This window comes from Lithobates pipiens, unplaced genomic scaffold (assembly GCF_037356315.1).
Source record: "Lithobates pipiens isolate NorthernLeopardFrog02 unplaced genomic scaffold, aLitPip1_a1.2 Scaffold_6, whole genome shotgun sequence".
In the NCBI taxonomy this organism is placed as follows: Eukaryota; Metazoa; Chordata; class Amphibia; order Anura; family Ranidae; genus Lithobates; species Lithobates pipiens.
The window spans coordinates 5,706,108-5,725,631 of record NW_027507881.1 but is presented as its reverse complement, the minus strand read 5'-3'; the positions used below and the strand labels follow the sequence as shown (position 1 = coordinate 5,725,631).

Sequence of the window (19,524 nt, the reverse complement as noted above, 5' to 3'; positions counted from 1 at the left end):
GATAGATCGAGCGAGACACGGCTCGCTCGTACAGCGGGGAGACGACGCTGGATCCGAGGGAGAAGGTGAGTATTCCTCCTCCTGGATCCAGCGATGCAGTCCCGAGTCTGACTCGGGGATACCGCTCTTGGTATAAAAAATCCACCCCGAGTCAGACTCGGGAATACCGTCAGGGGGGTTAATAACAAAAAGTTTCACACCAACAGTTCATATTAAATGGTATTTTATTGGTGACAAATGTAAAGTGCTGAACTTCCTCTATAAGTCACTTTAAGATTTCTTGGCTGCCTTGGCTTTTGCTGCCTTGGCCTTTGCTGCTGCTGCTTTGGCCGCTGCCACGGGGGCAGCTGCTGCCTTCGCCACTGGTACAGGGGCTTTTGCTGCTGCAGGTGCTGCCTTGGCGGCTGCTACGGCCTCCCTCTTCTTCTGTTTTGTCTTAATCTGTAAAGAATAAAAAAATATTTAAAATCAACAAGGATAAAAATATTTGCCATAAACCTAATCCAGATCACAGCTCCTTACCCAATGAGCAACCAATTCATATTTATAGCCCCATTTGTAGAAAATCTTTTGAAAAAAAAAAATAGTGGTTCTAACCTACTCCAAGTGTAAAATTGAATTATACTCCTTCAGTCCAACAATGTGGTGTGCTGAAGCAGCTCTCTGGCTGTGGACATATACAAGTGGCTGGCTGCCAGGTATCGATTCTCCAGCCACTTCTATTGGCCAGGCTGAAATAAAGGTCACTCCCATGCATGGGTGTCGAGTCTGCGACGGCATTTCCGAAGTTCTACAATGAGCTAGCAGGGTTTTGTGACCGGTTTAAGAAACCATTAGACTTTTGCATAAATGCCCCCCCCCTGCCTGGCATCAGTCATGTACACTAGATCATGCACAGCTCAGGTGTACATTTACAGCACCCTTTGAGATGTTGCTTCTGCACGCATACTCATTGCAGCCAGCCACTTAAGTGGCCAAACATTGAGAACACAGAAGTGAAGATGGAAGTGCCCCGGAAATGCAGGATCAGTGACACCACAGCACAGGTGTTAATTTACGGTATATACTAGCAAAATGTGTAAGCCACCGGGGGGGGGATGGCAAAACATTTGAATAAAAAACCACAGGTTTATACTTGCCTGCTCTGTGCAAAATGGCAGAGCAGCCCCAAACCTTGTCACGGGTCACCTGCTGCCGCTTTTGACTCCTTTCTGCCATAATGTAAAGTGGGTTTCAATGGGGGTGCTGCATGCATTTAAAGACGGTGTGGCTTGGCCTCGACCCCATGTCTGGCTTTGAATGACAGCAGTGGGAGCCAATGGCTCCTGCTGCCTCAAAGCCAGTGAGGGGGGAGAGCTGTTGCAGATGGGCACTGCGCTGGATTGAATAAGGGCTCAAGTGGGGGTTTCCTCTTGACAATACCCCACAGATTCTCTATGGGGTTTAGGTCAGGAGAGTTTGCTGGCCAATCAAGCACAGTGCTACCATGATCATGTGACCTGGTATTGGCAGGCGCCAAGTTCTGCTGGAAAATGAAAACCGCATTTCCATTAAGATGGTCAGCAGAGGGAAGCATTAAGGGCTCTAGAAATTCCTGCTAGAGGGCTGCTCTGAATTTGGACTTGATCTAAAACACAGTGGACCAAACACCAGCAGATGACACGGCTCCCCAAATCACTGACTGGAAAATTTTGCATTTCTTTTGGCAGTCCAGGAGTCTGGAAGAAGAGCGGAGAGGCACAGAATCCAAGTTGCATGAGGTTCAGCGTGCCGTTTCCCCAGTCAGTGGTGATTTGGGGGAGCCATGTCATCTGCTGGTGTTGGTCCCCTTTGTTTTATCAAGTCCAGAAGAAACACCAAGTATTGAGCACATACTATGCAGCAGGGATCTGCAATTAGCGGACCTCCAGCTGTTGCAAAACTACATACAAGTCCCATCATGCCTCTGGGTGTCATGCTTGGGGCTGTCAGTCTTGCAATGCCTCATGGGACTTGAAGTTCTGCAACAGTGGGAGGTCCGCTAATTGCACATCTGCTATACATGGACATATTTTTCAGTAAGCCAACATTTCTGTATTAAAATCCCTTTATTGGTCTTCTGTAATCTAATTTTCTGAGATCCTGAATTGTGTTTTCATTAGCTGTAAGCCATAATCAAAAAAATGCTTGAAATATACCTCTATCCCTGTGTGTAAACGCATCTATATAAAATATATGAGTTTCACTTTGTGAATTGAATGAAATTAAAGCGGGGTTCCACCCTAAAGTGGAACTTCCGCTGATCGGAACCCTCCCCCCCTCCGGTGTCACAATTGGCACCTTTCAGGGGGGAGGGGGTGCAGATACCTGTCAAAGACAGGTATTTACACCCACTTCCGGGCATAGACTCCCACGGGAGTCTATGCCTCTTCCTGTCCCTGCGCGCTGTCTGCTGGGACACACGGGTCCCAGAGACAGCGCGGACAACTCCTATTGCGCTGCCCAACGCGCGCATGCGCAGTAGGGAACCGGGAAGTGAAGCCGCAATGCTTCACTTCCTGAATTCCCTCACCTAGAATGATGGCGGCAGCAGCCGAGAGATCGATCGGTCTCGCTGGACCCCGGGACAGGCGAGTGTTTATTAAAAGTCAGCAGCTGTAGTATTTTTAGCTGCTGGCTTTTAATATTTTTTCCCCACAGTGCAGTCCCGCTTTAAACAGATATTCTAATTTTATGGCACACACACCCCTGTATTTTTTGCTGCCTAGTGCAGAAACAAAAACCTCCAGGCAACAGCTAAAGACAAAAAAGGTGGTACACTAAGAATTGCTTGTGATGGGCCAGAAGTCCAATGAAATTGCAAAACCAGCTTTTAGAGAAGTCTGCAGTATCTTTAGCCTCTAAAGATTCATCCTGAAGTATTTGGGGGAAATAGTCATCAGGTAATGTGACTTTGAAATCACATTAACAAAAGATGTAAAGGATCCAAGGCGATTCAATGTAGCTCAGAACTTCCACAGAAGTCACAGAGGTTCAGAAACACGGACCAGAAGTGGAACTCATCATAGCTACAGCCAAAAAATTCCATCAGTGCTCAACTAAGCCCCAGGGAGACCGCTGAATACACACCTTAAATACACAGGGGACCCGTCACCCGTTCAAAGATTTGTAATTCAACCAGGTGGGCCAACATGAACCAGGGCAGTCGTAGGCAACTTCAGCCCTCCAGCTGTGGTAAAACTACAAATCTCCATCTTGCCTTTCTTTGCGAGTCATGCCTGTGATGGTCAGGGTCTTGCAATGTGTCTTGTAGTTTCATAACAGCTGGAGGGCCGAGGTTGCCCCTTTTGGTGGTATGTAATCACTGCTTTTTTTTTATTTACGCTACAAAATAAATCATTTTTTTAAAAAATGCATTTAGTTTCTGTAATAAAATTTTGCAAATAATTTCTCTTGCTAAATTTTGACCAAAAGTGATGCTGCTACATTTGTTAACCCAAATCAGTGTTTAGGACAGATGTTGTGGGGACAGGGGTATCAGTGGTGCATGGTGTGTCGTTTGAGGGGTAATCTATAAACAGCTCTGTAAAATCATCCTCACACAGATCTGCAAATTTGCCCCCTCACCCCAGCACTGAGCTTGGCAGGGAGAACTGTCAGACTTGTTTTTACATAGCGACGGCTGTAATTGGACACAGCCATCACGTGATCGGGAGGGCCCATCACAGTACCCATATCCCGATCTCTGCTCAGCTGGATTCTGTGATAATGATCACAGGATCGAGCTGCAGCATACCCCATGGCCGCTCTGTGAGCGCTTATTCTGAACGTCCAATCAGAACAAGGAAGGGACCACCCGGCAGTTTATGTGCCGCGGCCGGTGATTAAAAACATGCCATTTCAAGCACATTTTAGCAGATCTTCCCAGCACTTACATTCTCTTGCTGACGCAGGATGGCGTTGCGTTTGGCAGTCTTTGCATATGGATTCAGCCTCATCATGATTCTCAAGTTCTTCAGTGGGTTCTTCTTGAGTTCTCTGCGCTTCACTTTCTTACTGAAAATTTCCAAACATGAACATTTAATATTTTCAGTGGCTAAATATCCATGTAGTAAAAACATAGCAATTTGTTTAGGATCAGACCTTCAATTCAAGTCACAGAGTTTCATAAACACGGACCATGAAGTGGAATTCATCATTGAGAAGAGTTTGAACAGTTCTAAAAACAGGCAAAAAAAAAAAAATATATAAAACCAACTTACATTGGAGCACGCAGAGCCTTCTGGATCTCCGGACTCTTCAAGATTCTGCTCAGATCTGTGTTTGTCATTTTGTGCATGGGGAGGCTGTGGAAGGAAGATTATATAGAGGTCGTCAGAACTAGAGAAACTAGACATAAAAAAATTCTTGCAAGGATTTAAGGCAATTGACTGTAGCTCAGAACTTCCACAAATATCACAGAGATTCAGAAACACGGACCAGAAGTGGAACTCATCATGTCTACAGCTCAAAAGCCAACACGGCTTAAAACTAAAAAAAAAAAAAAAAAAAAAAAAAAAAAACACTAAGCAGCCAGTTACACACTTTTACGCATGTTAGCCGTTAAGCAGGGGGCGCCAGCCAAGTAGTAATAAAAAGTTATACTATACTTAGCTGGCGGCCCCGGCTTTTCTCCTTTTACTATTCATATTTGACTTCCAGCTGCCGCTATTGCTGTACTACACGCCACTACTGGACTTAAATATATCTCAAAGATTTACTATTTTCACGTATTACAGTTTACATCAGTCTTGCTCTTAAAAACCTACCTTGCGCCATCTTGTGTTTAACCACTTTAGGACCGCCACCAGGCAGAAATACAGCAGCAGGGTAGCTCTCCTACAAGAAATGGCGTACCTGTACACGATTTTGTGCACAGGCCCAGGGCAGCAGGTTGCTGGCGGCGTGCGCAATTGGACATTTAAATCACTTCTGCTACAAAGGGAAAAAAACGCTAGCTGAAAAGATCCATACTAGTATGATACCTGTAGGTGCAGGCATCATTCCAGTATAACTACTGAAATCAGAGGTCATCCATGGATGTCCTACAAGCAGCAAGTAGTTAAAGGGACATTAAACACAGGTAGGCTTTAAAGAGGAAGTAAACCCTGATGAGTTTACTTCCTCTTTCATTCCCTGCAAAGGCAAAGCATAAAATGGACTACTATGCATCACATCGCATAGTAGTCCATTAAGTGTCACTTACCTGACACAGGAGCCAGCGAAGTCACCGCTGTCCCCTGTAGTCCGGCACATCCATCTTCTCTGTGGGGTCTTGCAGCTCCGCCGCTGTCATTCGGCGAAGGTGCGATGACATGACTCCCGCGCATGGGAGCCGACACGCCTGGCAGCTCCGTCGCTGGAAATGCCGCGCTCAGTGCGCCGATGTCTACGGCGCATGCGCCGTAGACAACAGTGCCGGTCTTCGGGCAAATATCTCCTAAACCGTATAGGTTTAGGAGATATTTCTTGGACCTACAGGTAAGCCTTAATCTAGGCTTACCTGTAGGTCAAAGTGTGTTGTAAGGGTTTACAACCACTTTAAAAGATTTATAATCCCATTTAGCCTCTTGTAATTTATACATTGCAGCCAGACAGCACATCCAGGTGGTGGATGTCAATTTCACAGTTAGAGAATAAGTACTGACTGTCTTTTTTCAATTTTTTGTTTAACTGCAATAGTCTTTAACAAGGCAAAAAAAGGTATAGGGCCACACAGACGACTAAGGGCCCACTCACACTAGAATGCCATGGGAAACCAGTGTTCTGTGCCAGTTCCCCACACTGCACTTATGATCTGCAGCAGGTGTCAATGCAAATTTGACATCCCGAACGCAATGGATTTGCCTGCACTAGATGGCACGGTACAAAAAGTACCACAAGACAGAGGTCCAGTGTGTCCAAAAGTAGTGCATGCAACTACTGTTGCGGTGACATTTCAGCCCATTCAAAATGAATGGGGCTGAAAACGCATTGCACAGAACAGCATATAAATGGCCCAGCATTCCTGTGCGATTCACATGCAGCTCCTAGCATGAATTTCCCTTAAATCTTGTTACAGCTCTGAAATGAAAGTGGAACTAAACACCCATACGTGAATTTTATCATTAGGTAAGAATTACATCTATAGGTACTGTAAATATTTCCTAAACATGCATCATTTGGGAGATTTCCTATCAGCCGTGACATCACCGGCACATAGGCTCTGAAGGAATGGCTCCCATGCCATCGCAGCTCCGGACACTCACACAGCCGGAAGTGATGTTGCATACACACGGTCGGACTAAGTTGTCGGAAAATCTGATTGTACATAACGTGATGACGTTATTTCATTACGACGGGACTAGGTTCAGGCTAGTAGCCAATAGCTTTTGGTCTAGGAATTTGATCAGAGCATGCGTGGCACTTTGTCCGTCGGAGTATGCTACACATGACCGGCGTATACGCGATCGGAGCATTTGGTCGGAAAATTTTACCAGCAAGTTGGAAAACTTGGCCTGTCGGATATTCTGACGGAAACAGTCAGATGCAGACCACACAGTCGGAATATCCGACAAAACGTTCCGATAGGACACATTCTGTCGGAATCTCTGACCGTGTGTACAAGGGCTTACAGGTAAAAATAACCGGCAGTTTACCACCGCTTTAATGTGTTGCTCCTCAGAATACTCAAGTAGCTGAACCTCACTTGGCAAAAACATGCAATTTCCCATGCAGCCCTGGGTTCAGCCAACAGCAAGGCTTCATTCACACTTGTGCGACTTGGGATAAAGGTTACTTAAGTCGCAGCCCATTCTTTTTAAATGGCACACATTCAAATTGGTACTACAGTTGCAGCAAATTAGAAGTGGTGCCTACACTACTTTGGAATGTCTTTGGGCCAAAGAAAGTGAAGAAGTCAGATCAAAGCCATACCAAAAAATTTACACTAGAAATCATGTGACCTTGGAGACACCAACATTAATTGAGTGTAGGGATAAAGCCGCTGAAAGCCTTTAAAAGCCACACTCTAGTACAGCGATGGTGAACCTCGGCACCCCAGATGTTTTGGAAACTACATTTCCCATGATGCCCATGCACTCTGCAGTGTAGTTGCACATCATGGGAAATTTTGTTCCCAAACATCTGGGGTGCAAAGGTTCTCCATTACTGCTCTAGTAGAAGCCACCTTTGTCAGAACACTTGTGCATTCATACATACTTGTAGTTGGCCTTTAGGGTGGCTGGTTTGCGCCAAGTGCCATAAAGATCGTCCAGTTTGCGGAAGGCACTCTCTGTCCAGATGCAGAACCGTCCAACATGACCACCGGGAGCCAGCCTTAACAGATTCAGTTTGTTTACATTAAGGAGCGCAATTCCTAAAATGGCAAAACATATGGAAGCTCATTAAAGCCTGAATTCCACAAATATAAAATTTAAGAAAATGACTGAAGCTGGAGATTATGGCTTCCGGTTTAACTGATTGTACCTGGGATGTTTCTGAAGGCTTTAATGATGCCATTATCTTCATTGTAGATGACGCAAGGGCCTTTGCGTTGGATGCGACGGCGGTTTCTCATCTTACCCTTACCAGCACGCATACGTTGGGAAGCATAGACCTGAACAAAAAGAATGGCTAGTTTAGAACAGACTGCATCACTGGCCACACAGGGGCCCCTTGCCTGACTAAACAGACTCAAAAAGCAACAAGTGAGACTTTGACACCATTAATGTTGAGGAAACCAAAACACAAATCAACCCAAAATGCTGAAAGATAGCCATATACCACCAAGTCACCAACTCCCCTGCTCCTCTTCCTCTTGGGGTACCACAAGGCTTTGTCCTTGGACCCCTCCTATTCTCCCTCTATGCCTCTTCCCTGGGCCAGCAGATAACCTCCCATGGCTTCCAATACCACCACACCCAATCACTAGATAAATCTTGCCACATTAACCTCGGCAACATCTCCAGAATTCTCCCCATTCCTGACTGACGCCACAAAATGTATCCACTCCATTTTTTACCGCCTTTGCTTGCGGCCTATGCTTCCCCCATTCAGTCTTAAGAATACTGTTGCTAGACTGATACACCTTACCAACCGATGACTGCTTCCCCTCTGCCAATCCCTTCACTGGCTTCCTCTAACCCCCGTATAAAAATTCTGCTAAACCAACATACAAGGCCATCCACAACATCGCCCCCCCGGTACATCACCAGCCTCATCTGCAGCTATCGCCCAAATCGTCCCTTCATCCCAAAGAACTTCTGCTCTCTAGCTCCTCCCATGCTCGCCTACAGGACTTCTCTAGAGCCTCTCCCATCCTCTGGAACTCTCTGCCCCAGTATGTCTGGTCAGCCCCTAACCACCTTTAGGAGATCCCTGAAAACTCATTTAGGGAAGCCTATCCAGCACCCACCTAACAATTATACCCGAGCCATCCCCATCAGACCATACCCCGCAGCCATTACCTTTTGCACCACCAACCCCCCCCCCCCCCCCCCAGAATGTGAGCTCCATGAGCAGGGCCCTACTATATTAAATTGTGCTGTCCCTCTGCATTGTAAAGCGCTGCACAAACTTGGCGCTATAGAAAACCTGTATAATAATTTTATATCAATGTTAGTGTGATTTATTTCAAGCATTTCAAATTTTGATTGCTTACAGCTATGGAAAACCTAAAATTCATTCTCTAAAAAATTTGATTACAGAAGACCAATAAAATAAAAGGATTTTTAATACATGTTGGCCATGTACAGTATAGTATGCACTAAGTACTTGGTCTGGGCTCCTTTTGCATGAATTATTGCATCAATGTGGCGTGAAGGTGATCAGCCTGCGGCACTGCTGAGGTGTTAAGGAAGCCCAGGTTGCTTTGATAGCGGCCTTCAGCACCGTAGGGTCTGCTGTAATTTTTCTCTTGACAATACCCCACAGATACTCTATGGGGTTTACGTCAGGCATGTTTACTGGCCAATCAAGCACAGCGATACCATGATCATGTGACCAGGAATTGGCAGTGTGGACAGGTGCCAAGTCCTGCAGGAAAATGAAATCAGCATTTCCATAAAGCTGGTCAGCAGAGTGAAGCATGAAGTCCTGTAGAATTCCCTGGTAGAGCTGCGCTGAATTTGGACGTGATAAAACACAGTGGACGAACACCAGCAGATGACACGGCTCCCTAAATCAGACTGGAAAATGTTGCATTCTATCGCAGTCCCAGAGTCTGGAGGAAGAGTGGGGAGGCACAGAATCCAAGTTGCATGAGGTCCAGTGTGAAGTTTCCAGTCAGTGGTGATTTGGGGGAGCCGTGTCATCTGCTGGTGTTGGTCTACTGTGTTTAATCAAGTCCAAAAGAACCCCCGACCAAGTATTGAGCAATTATACATGGACATACTTTTCAGTAAGCCAACATTTCTGTATTAAAAATGTTTATTGGTCTCCTGTAATCTCATTTTCTGATACTGAATTTTGTGTTTTCTACAAGCTGTAAGCCAAATTAAAAACTCCAAACAGCTAAAAAGACAAAAGGTGGTGCACTAAGAATTGCTGATGGGACAGAAGTCCGATGAACTAGCAAAACCAGCTTTGGCAAAAAAACTATTTTAAACACAATTCTGCAGTACATTTAGCCTCTAAAGATTCGCCCTAAAGTAATTTGGGGGAAATAGTCACCAGGTAGCGCGACTTTGAAATCACATCCACAAAAGATGTAAAGGATCCAAAAGCAATTCAATGTAGCTCAGAACTTCCACAGATATCACAGAGGTTCAGAAACACGGACCAGAAGTGGAACTCATCATAGCTACAGCCAACAACTCCATCAGTGCTCAACTAAGCCCCAGGGAGACCGCTGGATACACACCTTACACAGGTGACCCATCATCTGTTCAAAGATTTGTAATTCAACCAGGTGGGCCAACATGAACCAGGGCAGCGGTAGGCAACCTCGGCCCTAACAGCTGTGGTAAAACTACAAATCCCATCATGCCTCTGATGGTCAGGGTCTTTCAATGTCTTAATGTTAACTACCCCTGAATTAGGGGGTTACAAGTGGAGTCTGCTATGTTACATTGTGAGGCTAGATACAGCTGCTAAATATTAAAGTAAAATTATATTAAAAATATTTAAACACAAAACCAGAAATGCCTTTAGTTGCAACACACAGCAAAAGTATTCTTTTAAGAAACATTTGACTAAACCGACCAAGTTTAATTTTTCATTTCCTATTTTGTGAAAATTAGCAGGTGGGACAGCAACCTTTTTGTAGACCACTTTTTATTTGGGGGAAAGCGGTTAATGGCTTTAATTTTTAATGATTTTCAGTAACATTTTCTCATGAAATAGAGGGAACAAAAAAAATAAAAAATCTCTAGCCAATTTTTTTTGGACATATCCCCCAGCGTAGAAACCACCACCAGCCTTTTTACCTTCTTGATGTCATTCCACGCTTTGAGCTTCTTCAGCAGCAGAACGGCCTCCTTTGTCTTCTTGTAACTTTCGACTTTGTCTTCAACCACCAATGGAACTTCTGGGATCTCCTCAATGCGGTGACCTAAAATTATAACAAAATGTGGAACAGAATAAGTTACAGAATTCGATTCTAGGAAATTTATTATGAATTTTTATAAACACTACAATCCTAAAAGAAAAGCACTTTCCATGTGGTCAATACATCTGCCATATATAACAGGATGGATTTCTGCTCCTGTGTGCGGTCACTCAACAGGTCACAGGCTTCTGTATGTGAAAACAAGCAGCAGATTGCAATGGTGTAGAGTAGACCATTAGACAATTTCTGGGAATACTTCAAATTAGCTGTACTTTAAAAATGTTATATAAAAAAAGGAAAATAGAAATCACAGCTTTTCAGTTTGGAAGTTTTGCACACCAATTGCTAGCCAATGTGACTAAAGACCGGTACATGGGAAGAAAGCATCAGTGTTGTGCCTTGCAGCCCATTGAAGCTGAGGCACGTATTGTGGACTTTGATTCCACTTAAACCTGGAGAAGTGCCCCTCAATGCAAGGGTTAATTGCTCATTTTGCTAAAGGGGTATACTTTATTTCCTGCAGGCTGCCCCCTCCCCGCGACACCGGTCCTCAGTTTGCAGCTGTCACCATGTAGGACCAGCAGGTCAACACAGAGGATGCCGAGGGTCCACCTATATACCAGAGCACTGCATAGTAAAAAGAAACCACTTGCCATGCAACAGAGAAAAGGGCACGTACCACCCCACTTATCCCCTAGGCCAGGGGTCTTCAAACTATCAAAACAAACTGACAATTTAATGCCCTTAGAAACTTGGGAGACTGACTGTGGCCAGTGGAGTAGAAGATACTCTGGTATTGATGGGAACAAAATAAATTACATCATTAGTGTCCGAGGAAGAGTTCCTCATAAAATGGTGCCAGTGGGAGAATTAGTTTGCCATCTTTTAGGTCCATGTAAGGAAGTGCCCCAAGGGCAAGATAAAGGCAAGTGGAAGGGGCAGATCTGGCCAGCAGGCACCAGTTTGGAGACACAGCAAGGGGTCATTTCTCAGCTCCAGTTAGAATGTAAAGGCTGAAAGTTTTTTTTAACCTTTAAGAAATCTATTTATGAAGGCAACTCTTCTGGGTGTTGCTTTCACCACAGCATCCCCCACCCAAAAATACTTACTGAGCCCCGGCCTGCATGGGAGATGCATCTCTCATTGGCCAAGACAGGAGGGAAAGTCATTGGCTCCCACTGCTGTCAATCAAAGACAGTGAGAAGGGAGGGGAGGGCCGCTGTTCTGCCGAAAACTCCAACTGGCCAAAACCACCACCCATGTCATTTCCAGTGACTCCAGCAGCAATAATTGGAGATTGACGACTTGGCTACTTTCACAGAACACCGCCAGCGTATACACTATACCAAATGCTACTAAAGCTGGTGGGATTTGTAGTTTTCCCCATTGACAGAAGACTGAATAAGTGGCGTGGTAAGGAGAGTCAGGGAGCCATGCACCGCATTTCTTTTTTTTAATTGTGACAGCTAGCAGGGGGGGGAGAAGATCCCCAAATAACTGTCAAAGCTGGGGGAAGCAGCCCTTCCAAAATGTGTTCAACCCATATTCAAGGGGCAACATGTTATGAAAGTGGAACTTCTTTTGCTAGCCTTCAACATGTGAAGGTTGTCCTACTTGTGCTAGATGTTTCCAGGCTATATGCTGGGCGTAATCTGAACAATTATACGGACAGGACCACATGCTTTGGACATACAAAATATGTTATACAATACAGACTCATCAGAACTTCCACAGAAATCACAGGATTCATAAACACGGACCAGAAGTGGAAATCATCATATGGAGCCACACAAAAAACACCAGGAATGAAACCGGTCACTAGTATCCACTTACCTTTAGACATGATGAGTGCAGGCAGGGCAGAAGCAGCCAGTGCAGAGCAGACAGCATATCGCTTCTGGGTTACATTGACTCTGCGGTGCCAGCGTCTCCAGGTCTTTGTTGGGGCGAACATACGTCCTCCTCTACACATCTAAAGAGCCTTATTAAGGAACACAATTTGTAACATCAATAGGGGAGAAAAAAAAAAGCTTCCACTTGCCAAAATTGTACCAAAATTGAAGTCATCTTGCTCAGAAATGAAGTTTACATCAGCCATCCTTCACCAGCATTATGACAGCAGGCAACTGTCGCCAAGTGAGGAGTAAGACGCAAATTACAACATCACAGCAAGCCACAAATTCTGCACTTTGTTTTCTCGTTAGAAAGGATACGTTTCCAAAGGCACCCTGGCCAGAACGGTGCGTACCACCGCCGCGGACACGGGGGATACGGGCGACAGCCCTTCCGGTTCCCCATGATTCGGCACTGGTCTGGTGACCTGGAAACGAGGGAGAAAAAAAAAAAAAAAAGCCATCAGCAAAGTAAAATATTTATTGCATTGCAACTTCTAACGGTCTGAAAAGTTTTCATCAGAACTTCTTGACAATCATTAGTTTCAGAAACACGGACCAATGAAGTGTAGCTCATCATGTGCAAAAACCATTTCAGCAAGAAAAGTTATGACTTGTAAAGGCAGAAGATTTTAATACATTCTATGCATTAAAATAAAAACTGCAGCAGCCCCCTCAATTACTTACCTGAGCCCCATCTCTCTACTAGTATCTAAGACGCCCAGGACACAGCAGCAACACCACTAGTTATCAAAGTCAATTAGGGAGAGGGGACAGGTCAGGGCTCAGAGTCTGAATGGATTCATGGAGCTCTGTAGAAAAATTGGTCCATACGCCGGTTGCTCAATAAAATTAAGAAATATTAGAATAGCCACAGTGAACAAATGCCAATTAAGGCAGTTGACGCGTTTCAGCCTATAAGACCTTAGTAATATGGTGGTTATGACCAAGGCATTATAGGCTGAAACTCGTCAACTGCCTTAATTGGCATTTGTTCACTGTGGCTATTCAATAAAATGGAGACATTTTAGAGCAACAACTGGAGCAATTTTTCTACATTACTCAGCCAGCGACTGGATCGAGCACCTGGGAGCTCTGCTATATCTGTGGTGTATGGGTAGTAGCATTGAATTGTTTATACATGGAGCTCTGACTGGTGCCCTCATAGAGAGCTGCTGAGTGGGCACTCAATAGAAGGGAGGGGCCAGGAGAAGCAAAGAGGGACCCAAGAAGAGGAGGATCAGGGCTGCTCTGTGCAAAACCATTTCACAGAGCAGGTAAGAAAAAAAAAAAAAAAAAAAAAAAAAGTTACAATCTCTTTAAAGTGGTTGTAAACCCTTACAAACCACTTTGACCTACAGGTAAGCCTAGATTAAGGCTTACCTGTAGGTCCAAGAAATATCTCCTAAACCTATATGGTTTAGGAAATATTTGCCCGTAGACAGTGGCGCGCAGGCGCACTGAGCGTGGCATTGTCAGCGACGGAGCTGCCGCGCGTGTCGGCTCCCGTGCGCATGCGCGGGAGTGATGTCATCGCCGAATGACAGCGGCGGAGCTGCGAGACCCCACCAACAAGATGGATGCGGCGGACTACAGGGGACAGCGGCGACTTCGCTGGCTCCTGTGTCAGGTAAGTGACACATAATGGACTACTATGCGATGCACAGTAGTCCATTATGCTTTGCAGGGAATGAAAGAGGAAGTAAACCCATCAGGGTTTACTTCCTCTTTAAATACAGCTCAATAGGTGCTTGCTGATCTGAACAAGGTACTTGGGCAGACTAACACTGAAAAGAGATTTAAGATAACTACTCTTGGTTGACAGCAGGCAATACTTCCCCCCTCCTGCATGCCTTTTTTGTAGGGTTCCACCGATACCAAGCATTTGCATTAGTACTTGTGCATATGCTCAGATACCTGAAACTGATACCTTTGCGTGTCAACTTTAGCCTATACAAAAATAAATTGGCTCAAATGGCACTGCAAAGAATTGAATGCGATTTGAAGAAAGTGGCAAGATTCCTGTCCGAATAGCATGCAGTTGCCCCCACCGATTATGTGAGCCCAGGCTTGTCATAGTGACTTCAGCCCAAGTTCACACAGGAGTTGTGTGGGAACCCACATACAATATGGGCAGGAATCACACTGCATTCCTGTTTAAACCGCATGCATTTGCAATGCGATTTGAGACCATTAATTTTGTATGGGCTCAAATTGCACTGCAAAAGGTATCCATACTGGCGGGTACTTGACAGCAAGTAACAATATGCACGGGGGGAGGAGTATTGATTGCAAACTTCATATCCATGTTTAACATGTAGTTGTGGTGCAGTCCCACTAACTTCAAAGTGGCAAGTGACTGGCACTGTTGAATTTCAAATGCAGCATGATGGGTAGGAACTGCAACAAAGTAGTGTGCCCATGGCAATGGGAACTCACCCCTCTGACAGCCATGTAAGTGTTGGGTAGTAGGAGGGTTAAGTTGTGAACAAGGATCAACTGCCTGTTTTTACCATCCCTCAACCACCAGTGTTTACTCCAATTCCAGACTATCTACTTACCAAACTGAACCTAGGAGTGGAGCTACAAACTCCAAGCCACATCAACTGTATTAAGAATTCTAAAGCCCCTCTATACTTTTGGGGCTGTGGAGCCCACTACCCTCAAAAGCCAACCGGAGGCCCATATATAATCTATTGGCAACCCCCTGTAAACACTAAATGTGGCGATGTCATGATCTAAACCTCACAATCAGAAAAGGCTTCATTGAGGAAACAATGAGGTTGATTTACTAAAATGGATCAGACTCTGCAATTATTGCTCTATAGCATGGGTGCTCAACCTGTGGCCCTCCAGCTTTTGCCAAACTACAAGTCCCATCATGCCTCTGGGAGTCATGCTTGTAACCATCAGCTTTACAATGGATCAAGGGACTTTTAGTTCTGCAACAGCTGGAGGGCCACATGTTGAGCACCATGCTCTAGAGCAGGGCTATGCAATTAGTGGACCTCCAGCGGTTGTAAAACTACAAGTCCTATAATGCTCACCCTCTGGGTGTCATGCTTGTGCCCGTCAGTCTTGCTATGCCTTATGGGACTTCTAGCTCTGCAACAACTGGAGGACCGGCAATTGCATATCCCTGCTCTAGAGAAATGTAATTCCAAAACATCTGGGGTGCCAAGGTTAGCCATCACTGCTCTAGAGCTTTGTAAATAAGCATAAGATCTGGCAGACTTCCATCACCCAATCATGTGCAACAAATTTCTTTATTTCTCTTGCATGCGATTGGGTATTACTAAGCTCTGGAGAAACCGCACTTGAAGTGCAGAGTCTATTTACCTTTAATCAACCCCAAAGTGTTCCTTGAATGACGCCCATTCTCAGCAGCTGACCACCTTTGTTCACCAAGCACCACAGCAGCCACATGGCACGGGAGCCAGAAGCTAGCAGAAAACACTGTAGTAGTGGTGTCTATATAGCCGTTTCCAGCTTCCAAGGGGACCCCCACAGGTATGGTATATACATAGTTACATTGGTCCAAGCCATGTAACTACAAAAAAAAAAAAAAGAAAAAAAAGACACATAACAAAATTTGTTATGCAAGGGTAAAGCTGGTGATCTACTTTAAAGTGGTTGTAAATCTCAGACATAAAAATATGAACAAAGCATATCCCTCTACAAGTGTGCACTTGTCTCAGTCCAGAGTACTGTAATTTCTGACTGCTGCTTCTGTCCTCTGCTATCTGTACGAGTCACCCTGACAGCGTAAAAAAAAGTTAAAGGCGAGGGCAAAGCCTGTGATTGACAGCCTCAGCTCTGTTCCTGTGTAAAGGGGTGTGTGTGCGTCCCTTCCCAACAATCACCTGACGTAACTCTGCTCCCTATCCCCTTGCTTTTCAGAGCCGAGAAATCATATGGAAATTCTGAACTTTGAACAGATGTAGTGGGAAGAATGTTACAGATAATCTGGTACAACTTAGGCTCGGTTCACACAGGGGCAACACGACTTTTGGAAGCAACTTGGACGTGACTTACACTACTTTAAGTCGCCCCAGGCCAGGCGACTTGCCGTGGCCAATCAGAGAATGAGCTCTCGGGGGGGGGGGGGGACACCATAATTCTCTGAGAATCGCCTCCGTATAGACGGAGATCCGACTAGGAGGTGACCTCCATTGAAATCAGTGTGTACCGGTCGCCTACAAGTCGGATTGAAGTAGTACAGGAACCTTTTCTGAAGTCGGAGCGACTTCAGTAGTGTGCATTAAGACGGCTCTCATTCACTTACATTGATTTTATCATGTTGTGCGACCTGAGGTGACTTGGGGCGACTTGAAGTCGGATCTGAGTTGCCCCTGTGTGAACCGGCTCTTAGGCAGCATTTGTTTCATCCGCATCACCTGAAGCCAGTCACTACACTGTGTAAATTAGGGTTTACAACCACTTTATGTGCAAGAAACCGTCTAAACCGATTCAATTTAAAGTCTACACCCCACCCGTCAGATTACGTACCAGCAAGCTCGCTCACTGAAAACGGCTGCCTGCTGTTCTTGCGCAGGTTGGTGTGAACAAAGTTGACTATATCTGGACGTATAGGAGCCTTGAACACTGCGGGCATAGTCACATTTTTGCCTGACGTTTCCCCCTTTTCGGAGTACACCGTGATCAAAGGACGAGCGCAGGCCTGTGGGGGGGGGAGGGGAGACACAAAACAAGTGGTCATATACATGTTCATAACAAAGACACACTTCACATTGAGAACACACACAATGCTCAGACTCGATTATCGTCAGCCCTCAGTATCAGCATAATGACAGTAGGCAACCGTCACTGAATACCAGGTAAGGCGCAAATTACACCATCATTGCATTGGAGAGAAAACACAAATATGTACAAAGACATCAGGATGAACTCTGGATGTAGAGAAGCCAGTTTTTATTGCAGAGCAATGCTCAGTGATACAATGTATCCTTATAAAGGATGTAGACATGCCACTTATTCCTGGGAGCCAATCAGCTGCTGAGGATGTGTACAGGAGGTGGGTGCTTGCCTTATAGGTGGAGGTCTCTAGGACTTCATTTAATATGACAACACAGGATGACTGTATACTAATCTGTCAGTGTTGATAAGTAGCATTTTTGTTACATGGTTGTATGTATAGCGCCCCCTCACTTCCTGTATGGGCACTTGCGTGTACACAGCAGTCATACACAAAGTTTAGTTTGACGTAGTTGGGGGTGAATTTTCTGTGTACATGTCATGGGGGATCATTAAAGCCGAATGGGGAAAAGCGCCGCTTATTTATGGTTTTGACAAGTACCACCTCCCCCTCCCGGTCAGATCTGAGCGAAGTTTGAGCACTTTTACAGCCGGGGTGGTAAAGCTGTTTTAGCAGCGCATTTTGGCCGCTAGTGGGGCACTATTTATCCCCGCTAGCAGGCGACAAAAAGGATTACAGCGGAGTGCCAAGTGAAGGTGAACCCCCTGACATTTGGCATGTCATTTTTTCTAGGCACTTAGCTACCACTTTCTCCTGGGGCTCCACAGTGCCGGAGGTTCACCTCTCCCTGCAAACTTCTGAGACAGGTCACAGGTCTCAGAAAATTGCTCAACCAATCACAGCCAGGTGCCCACAGTTAGAATACCGGAGCCGGGGGGGGGGGGGGGGGGGGGGAGAGGCTTCGTTCAATCGCGCCGCTGGACTGTAGGACAGGTAAGTGTCCGATTATTAAAAGTCAGCAGCTACACTTTGTGTGCTTCAATCTCAGCTAATTTCTAGCTCAATGCTAGTACTATCAGGGGCGGACTGACCATCAGGCCACCCGGGCACTGCCTGAGGGCCCTGAGCCACTAGGGGGCCCCGTCAGTTACCAGCCTCAGTATAAACCAGGGACAGTATGTAAAAATCTATGTTATTTTTTTTGCATGCGTCTCTGAAATGTCCCTTACCGACATCCTTTTGGTCTAAAAATCCTGAGATTTTAGCTGCCCCACCTCTCCAGTACCTTCTCAGCCAATAGAAACATGTCTGTGCATACTGTGTGCCCCCATGTCAGATTGCCCCAGGGGCCCTATGAGTTGTCAGTGGGCCCCTGAGTACTATAGATCAGAGCGCACCCCTAAAGACTGTGTCCAGGAAGGAAAGCATCTGGTGCGACTATAGGTGCAGCATCACAGTGCATGCAATGTTAGTATATATGGGGGGGAGCAGCATGGAGTAAGCATTGCATCCTCATGCAGCATTTAGGGAGAAGATGCATGAAGGATAAATGTGGCCTGAACCTCTGCATCAGCTAGGTCAGCATGGAGGATGAATGTGGTCCTCAGCCAGTGCATGGGCTAAAGCAGCGTGGAGTATGAGTGTGGTCCCCAGCCAGCACAGACGGCAGCATGGAGGATGCATGTGGTCAGTCTCAGCATCATGAATGTGGTCCCAGGTAGTGCATACGTCTGCATGGAGTGTGAATGTGGTCCCAGGCAGTGCATACATCTGCATGGAGTGTGCGTGCGGCCTATGTGTATGGGGGGCGGATGCATGGAGTAGGAGTGTGGTCTCGGTCTATGGAAGTCGGTGTGGAGGGTGCAGTCAGTCTATGGGGTGAGGTAACGCGCAGGATGGAGTATGGCGGGGAGGCCTCATGGCGGACAGCCGGGCCGCTCTCCGGTAACACGCGGTGTCTCCGGCCCGGTCCTCTCCCGCTCAGTGCCGGGCGATACCCGGGGACCGGACACACAAAACTCCCCTCACCCTCCTCCCGCTGTACCCACCAATCTACACCCTCCCGCTACCCCGCGATTCCCCCCGCCGCTCCTCACCATGCTGACGGCCGGGCTCAGGCTGCTGCTCGATGGCGGCCGCAGAGAGAAAAGGGAGGAGCTTCGGCGACGCGGCACTATATCCCCCTCCGCCCGAGAGGAGAAGGTGGCCGCGCCTGCGCAGTGCACACCCCACGCCTCACCGGCACCGAGATCCCCTCCTCCCCCCGCTCATTACCCGACTACATACACCGCCCGCGTCCTCTCCTCTCCCCCTACACCGGGATTTGTATTTAACGGGCTAAAATATCATCTCCGTCACCCGCAAACCCC

General features: G+C 46.1%; 1 protein-coding gene and 8 non-coding genes across 9 annotated transcripts; all 9 read right to left on the bottom strand.

Moving 5' to 3' along the window:
* Positions 1–206: 206 nt before the first annotated feature.
* Positions 207–19,404, bottom strand: LOC143958205 (large ribosomal subunit protein uL4B-like). Its single transcript, XM_077467681.1, has 10 exons — positions 19,252–19,404; positions 16,948–17,119; positions 12,760–12,866; positions 12,380–12,518; positions 10,425–10,549; positions 7,486–7,615; positions 7,219–7,375; positions 4,242–4,325; positions 3,915–4,035; positions 207–441 (listed from the first exon to the last, which is right to left on the bottom strand). The coding sequence occupies exons 1-10, from the start codon at positions 19,252–19,254 to the stop codon at positions 271–273; spliced, it is 1,209 nt and encodes a 402-aa protein (XP_077323807.1). The 5' UTR covers positions 19,255–19,404; the 3' UTR covers positions 207–270.
* On the bottom strand, positions 2,981–3,050 carry LOC143958269 (small nucleolar RNA SNORD18). Its single transcript, XR_013270114.1, has one exon. It is a non-coding gene; the product is annotated as a small nucleolar RNA SNORD18 (small nucleolar RNA).
* LOC143958262 (small nucleolar RNA SNORD18) lies at positions 4,113–4,183 on the bottom strand. Its single transcript, XR_013270108.1, has one exon. It is a non-coding gene; the product is annotated as a small nucleolar RNA SNORD18 (small nucleolar RNA).
* Positions 4,413–4,482, bottom strand: LOC143958260 (small nucleolar RNA SNORD18). Its single transcript, XR_013270106.1, has one exon. It is a non-coding gene; the product is annotated as a small nucleolar RNA SNORD18 (small nucleolar RNA).
* Positions 9,733–9,802, bottom strand: LOC143958268 (small nucleolar RNA SNORD18). The gene has a single exon (XR_013270113.1). It is a non-coding gene; the product is annotated as a small nucleolar RNA SNORD18 (small nucleolar RNA).
* On the bottom strand, positions 12,262–12,330 carry LOC143958259 (small nucleolar RNA SNORD18). Its single transcript, XR_013270105.1, has one exon. It is a non-coding gene; the product is annotated as a small nucleolar RNA SNORD18 (small nucleolar RNA).
* On the bottom strand, positions 12,616–12,717 carry LOC143958264 (small nucleolar RNA SNORD16). The gene has a single exon (XR_013270110.1). It is a non-coding gene; the product is annotated as a small nucleolar RNA SNORD16 (small nucleolar RNA).
* LOC143958261 (small nucleolar RNA SNORD18) lies at positions 12,954–13,023 on the bottom strand. Its single transcript, XR_013270107.1, has one exon. It is a non-coding gene; the product is annotated as a small nucleolar RNA SNORD18 (small nucleolar RNA).
* LOC143958263 (small nucleolar RNA SNORD16) lies at positions 17,206–17,304 on the bottom strand. Its single transcript, XR_013270109.1, has one exon. It is a non-coding gene; the product is annotated as a small nucleolar RNA SNORD16 (small nucleolar RNA).
* Positions 19,405–19,524: the final 120 nt, after the last annotated feature.

Excerpts from the sequence above, each read along its gene's own strand:
- LOC143958205 (XM_077467681.1), bottom strand. Across the intron at positions 7,616-10,424 it reads CGTGGAATGACATCAAGAAG|GTCTATGCTTCCCAACGTAT; the intron begins GTAAAAAGGCTG and ends CTTTTTGTTCAG. Across the intron at positions 7,376-7,485 it reads AGCCTTCAGAAACATCCCAG|GAATTGCGCTCCTTAATGTA; the intron begins GTACAATCAGTT and ends TTGCCATTTTAG.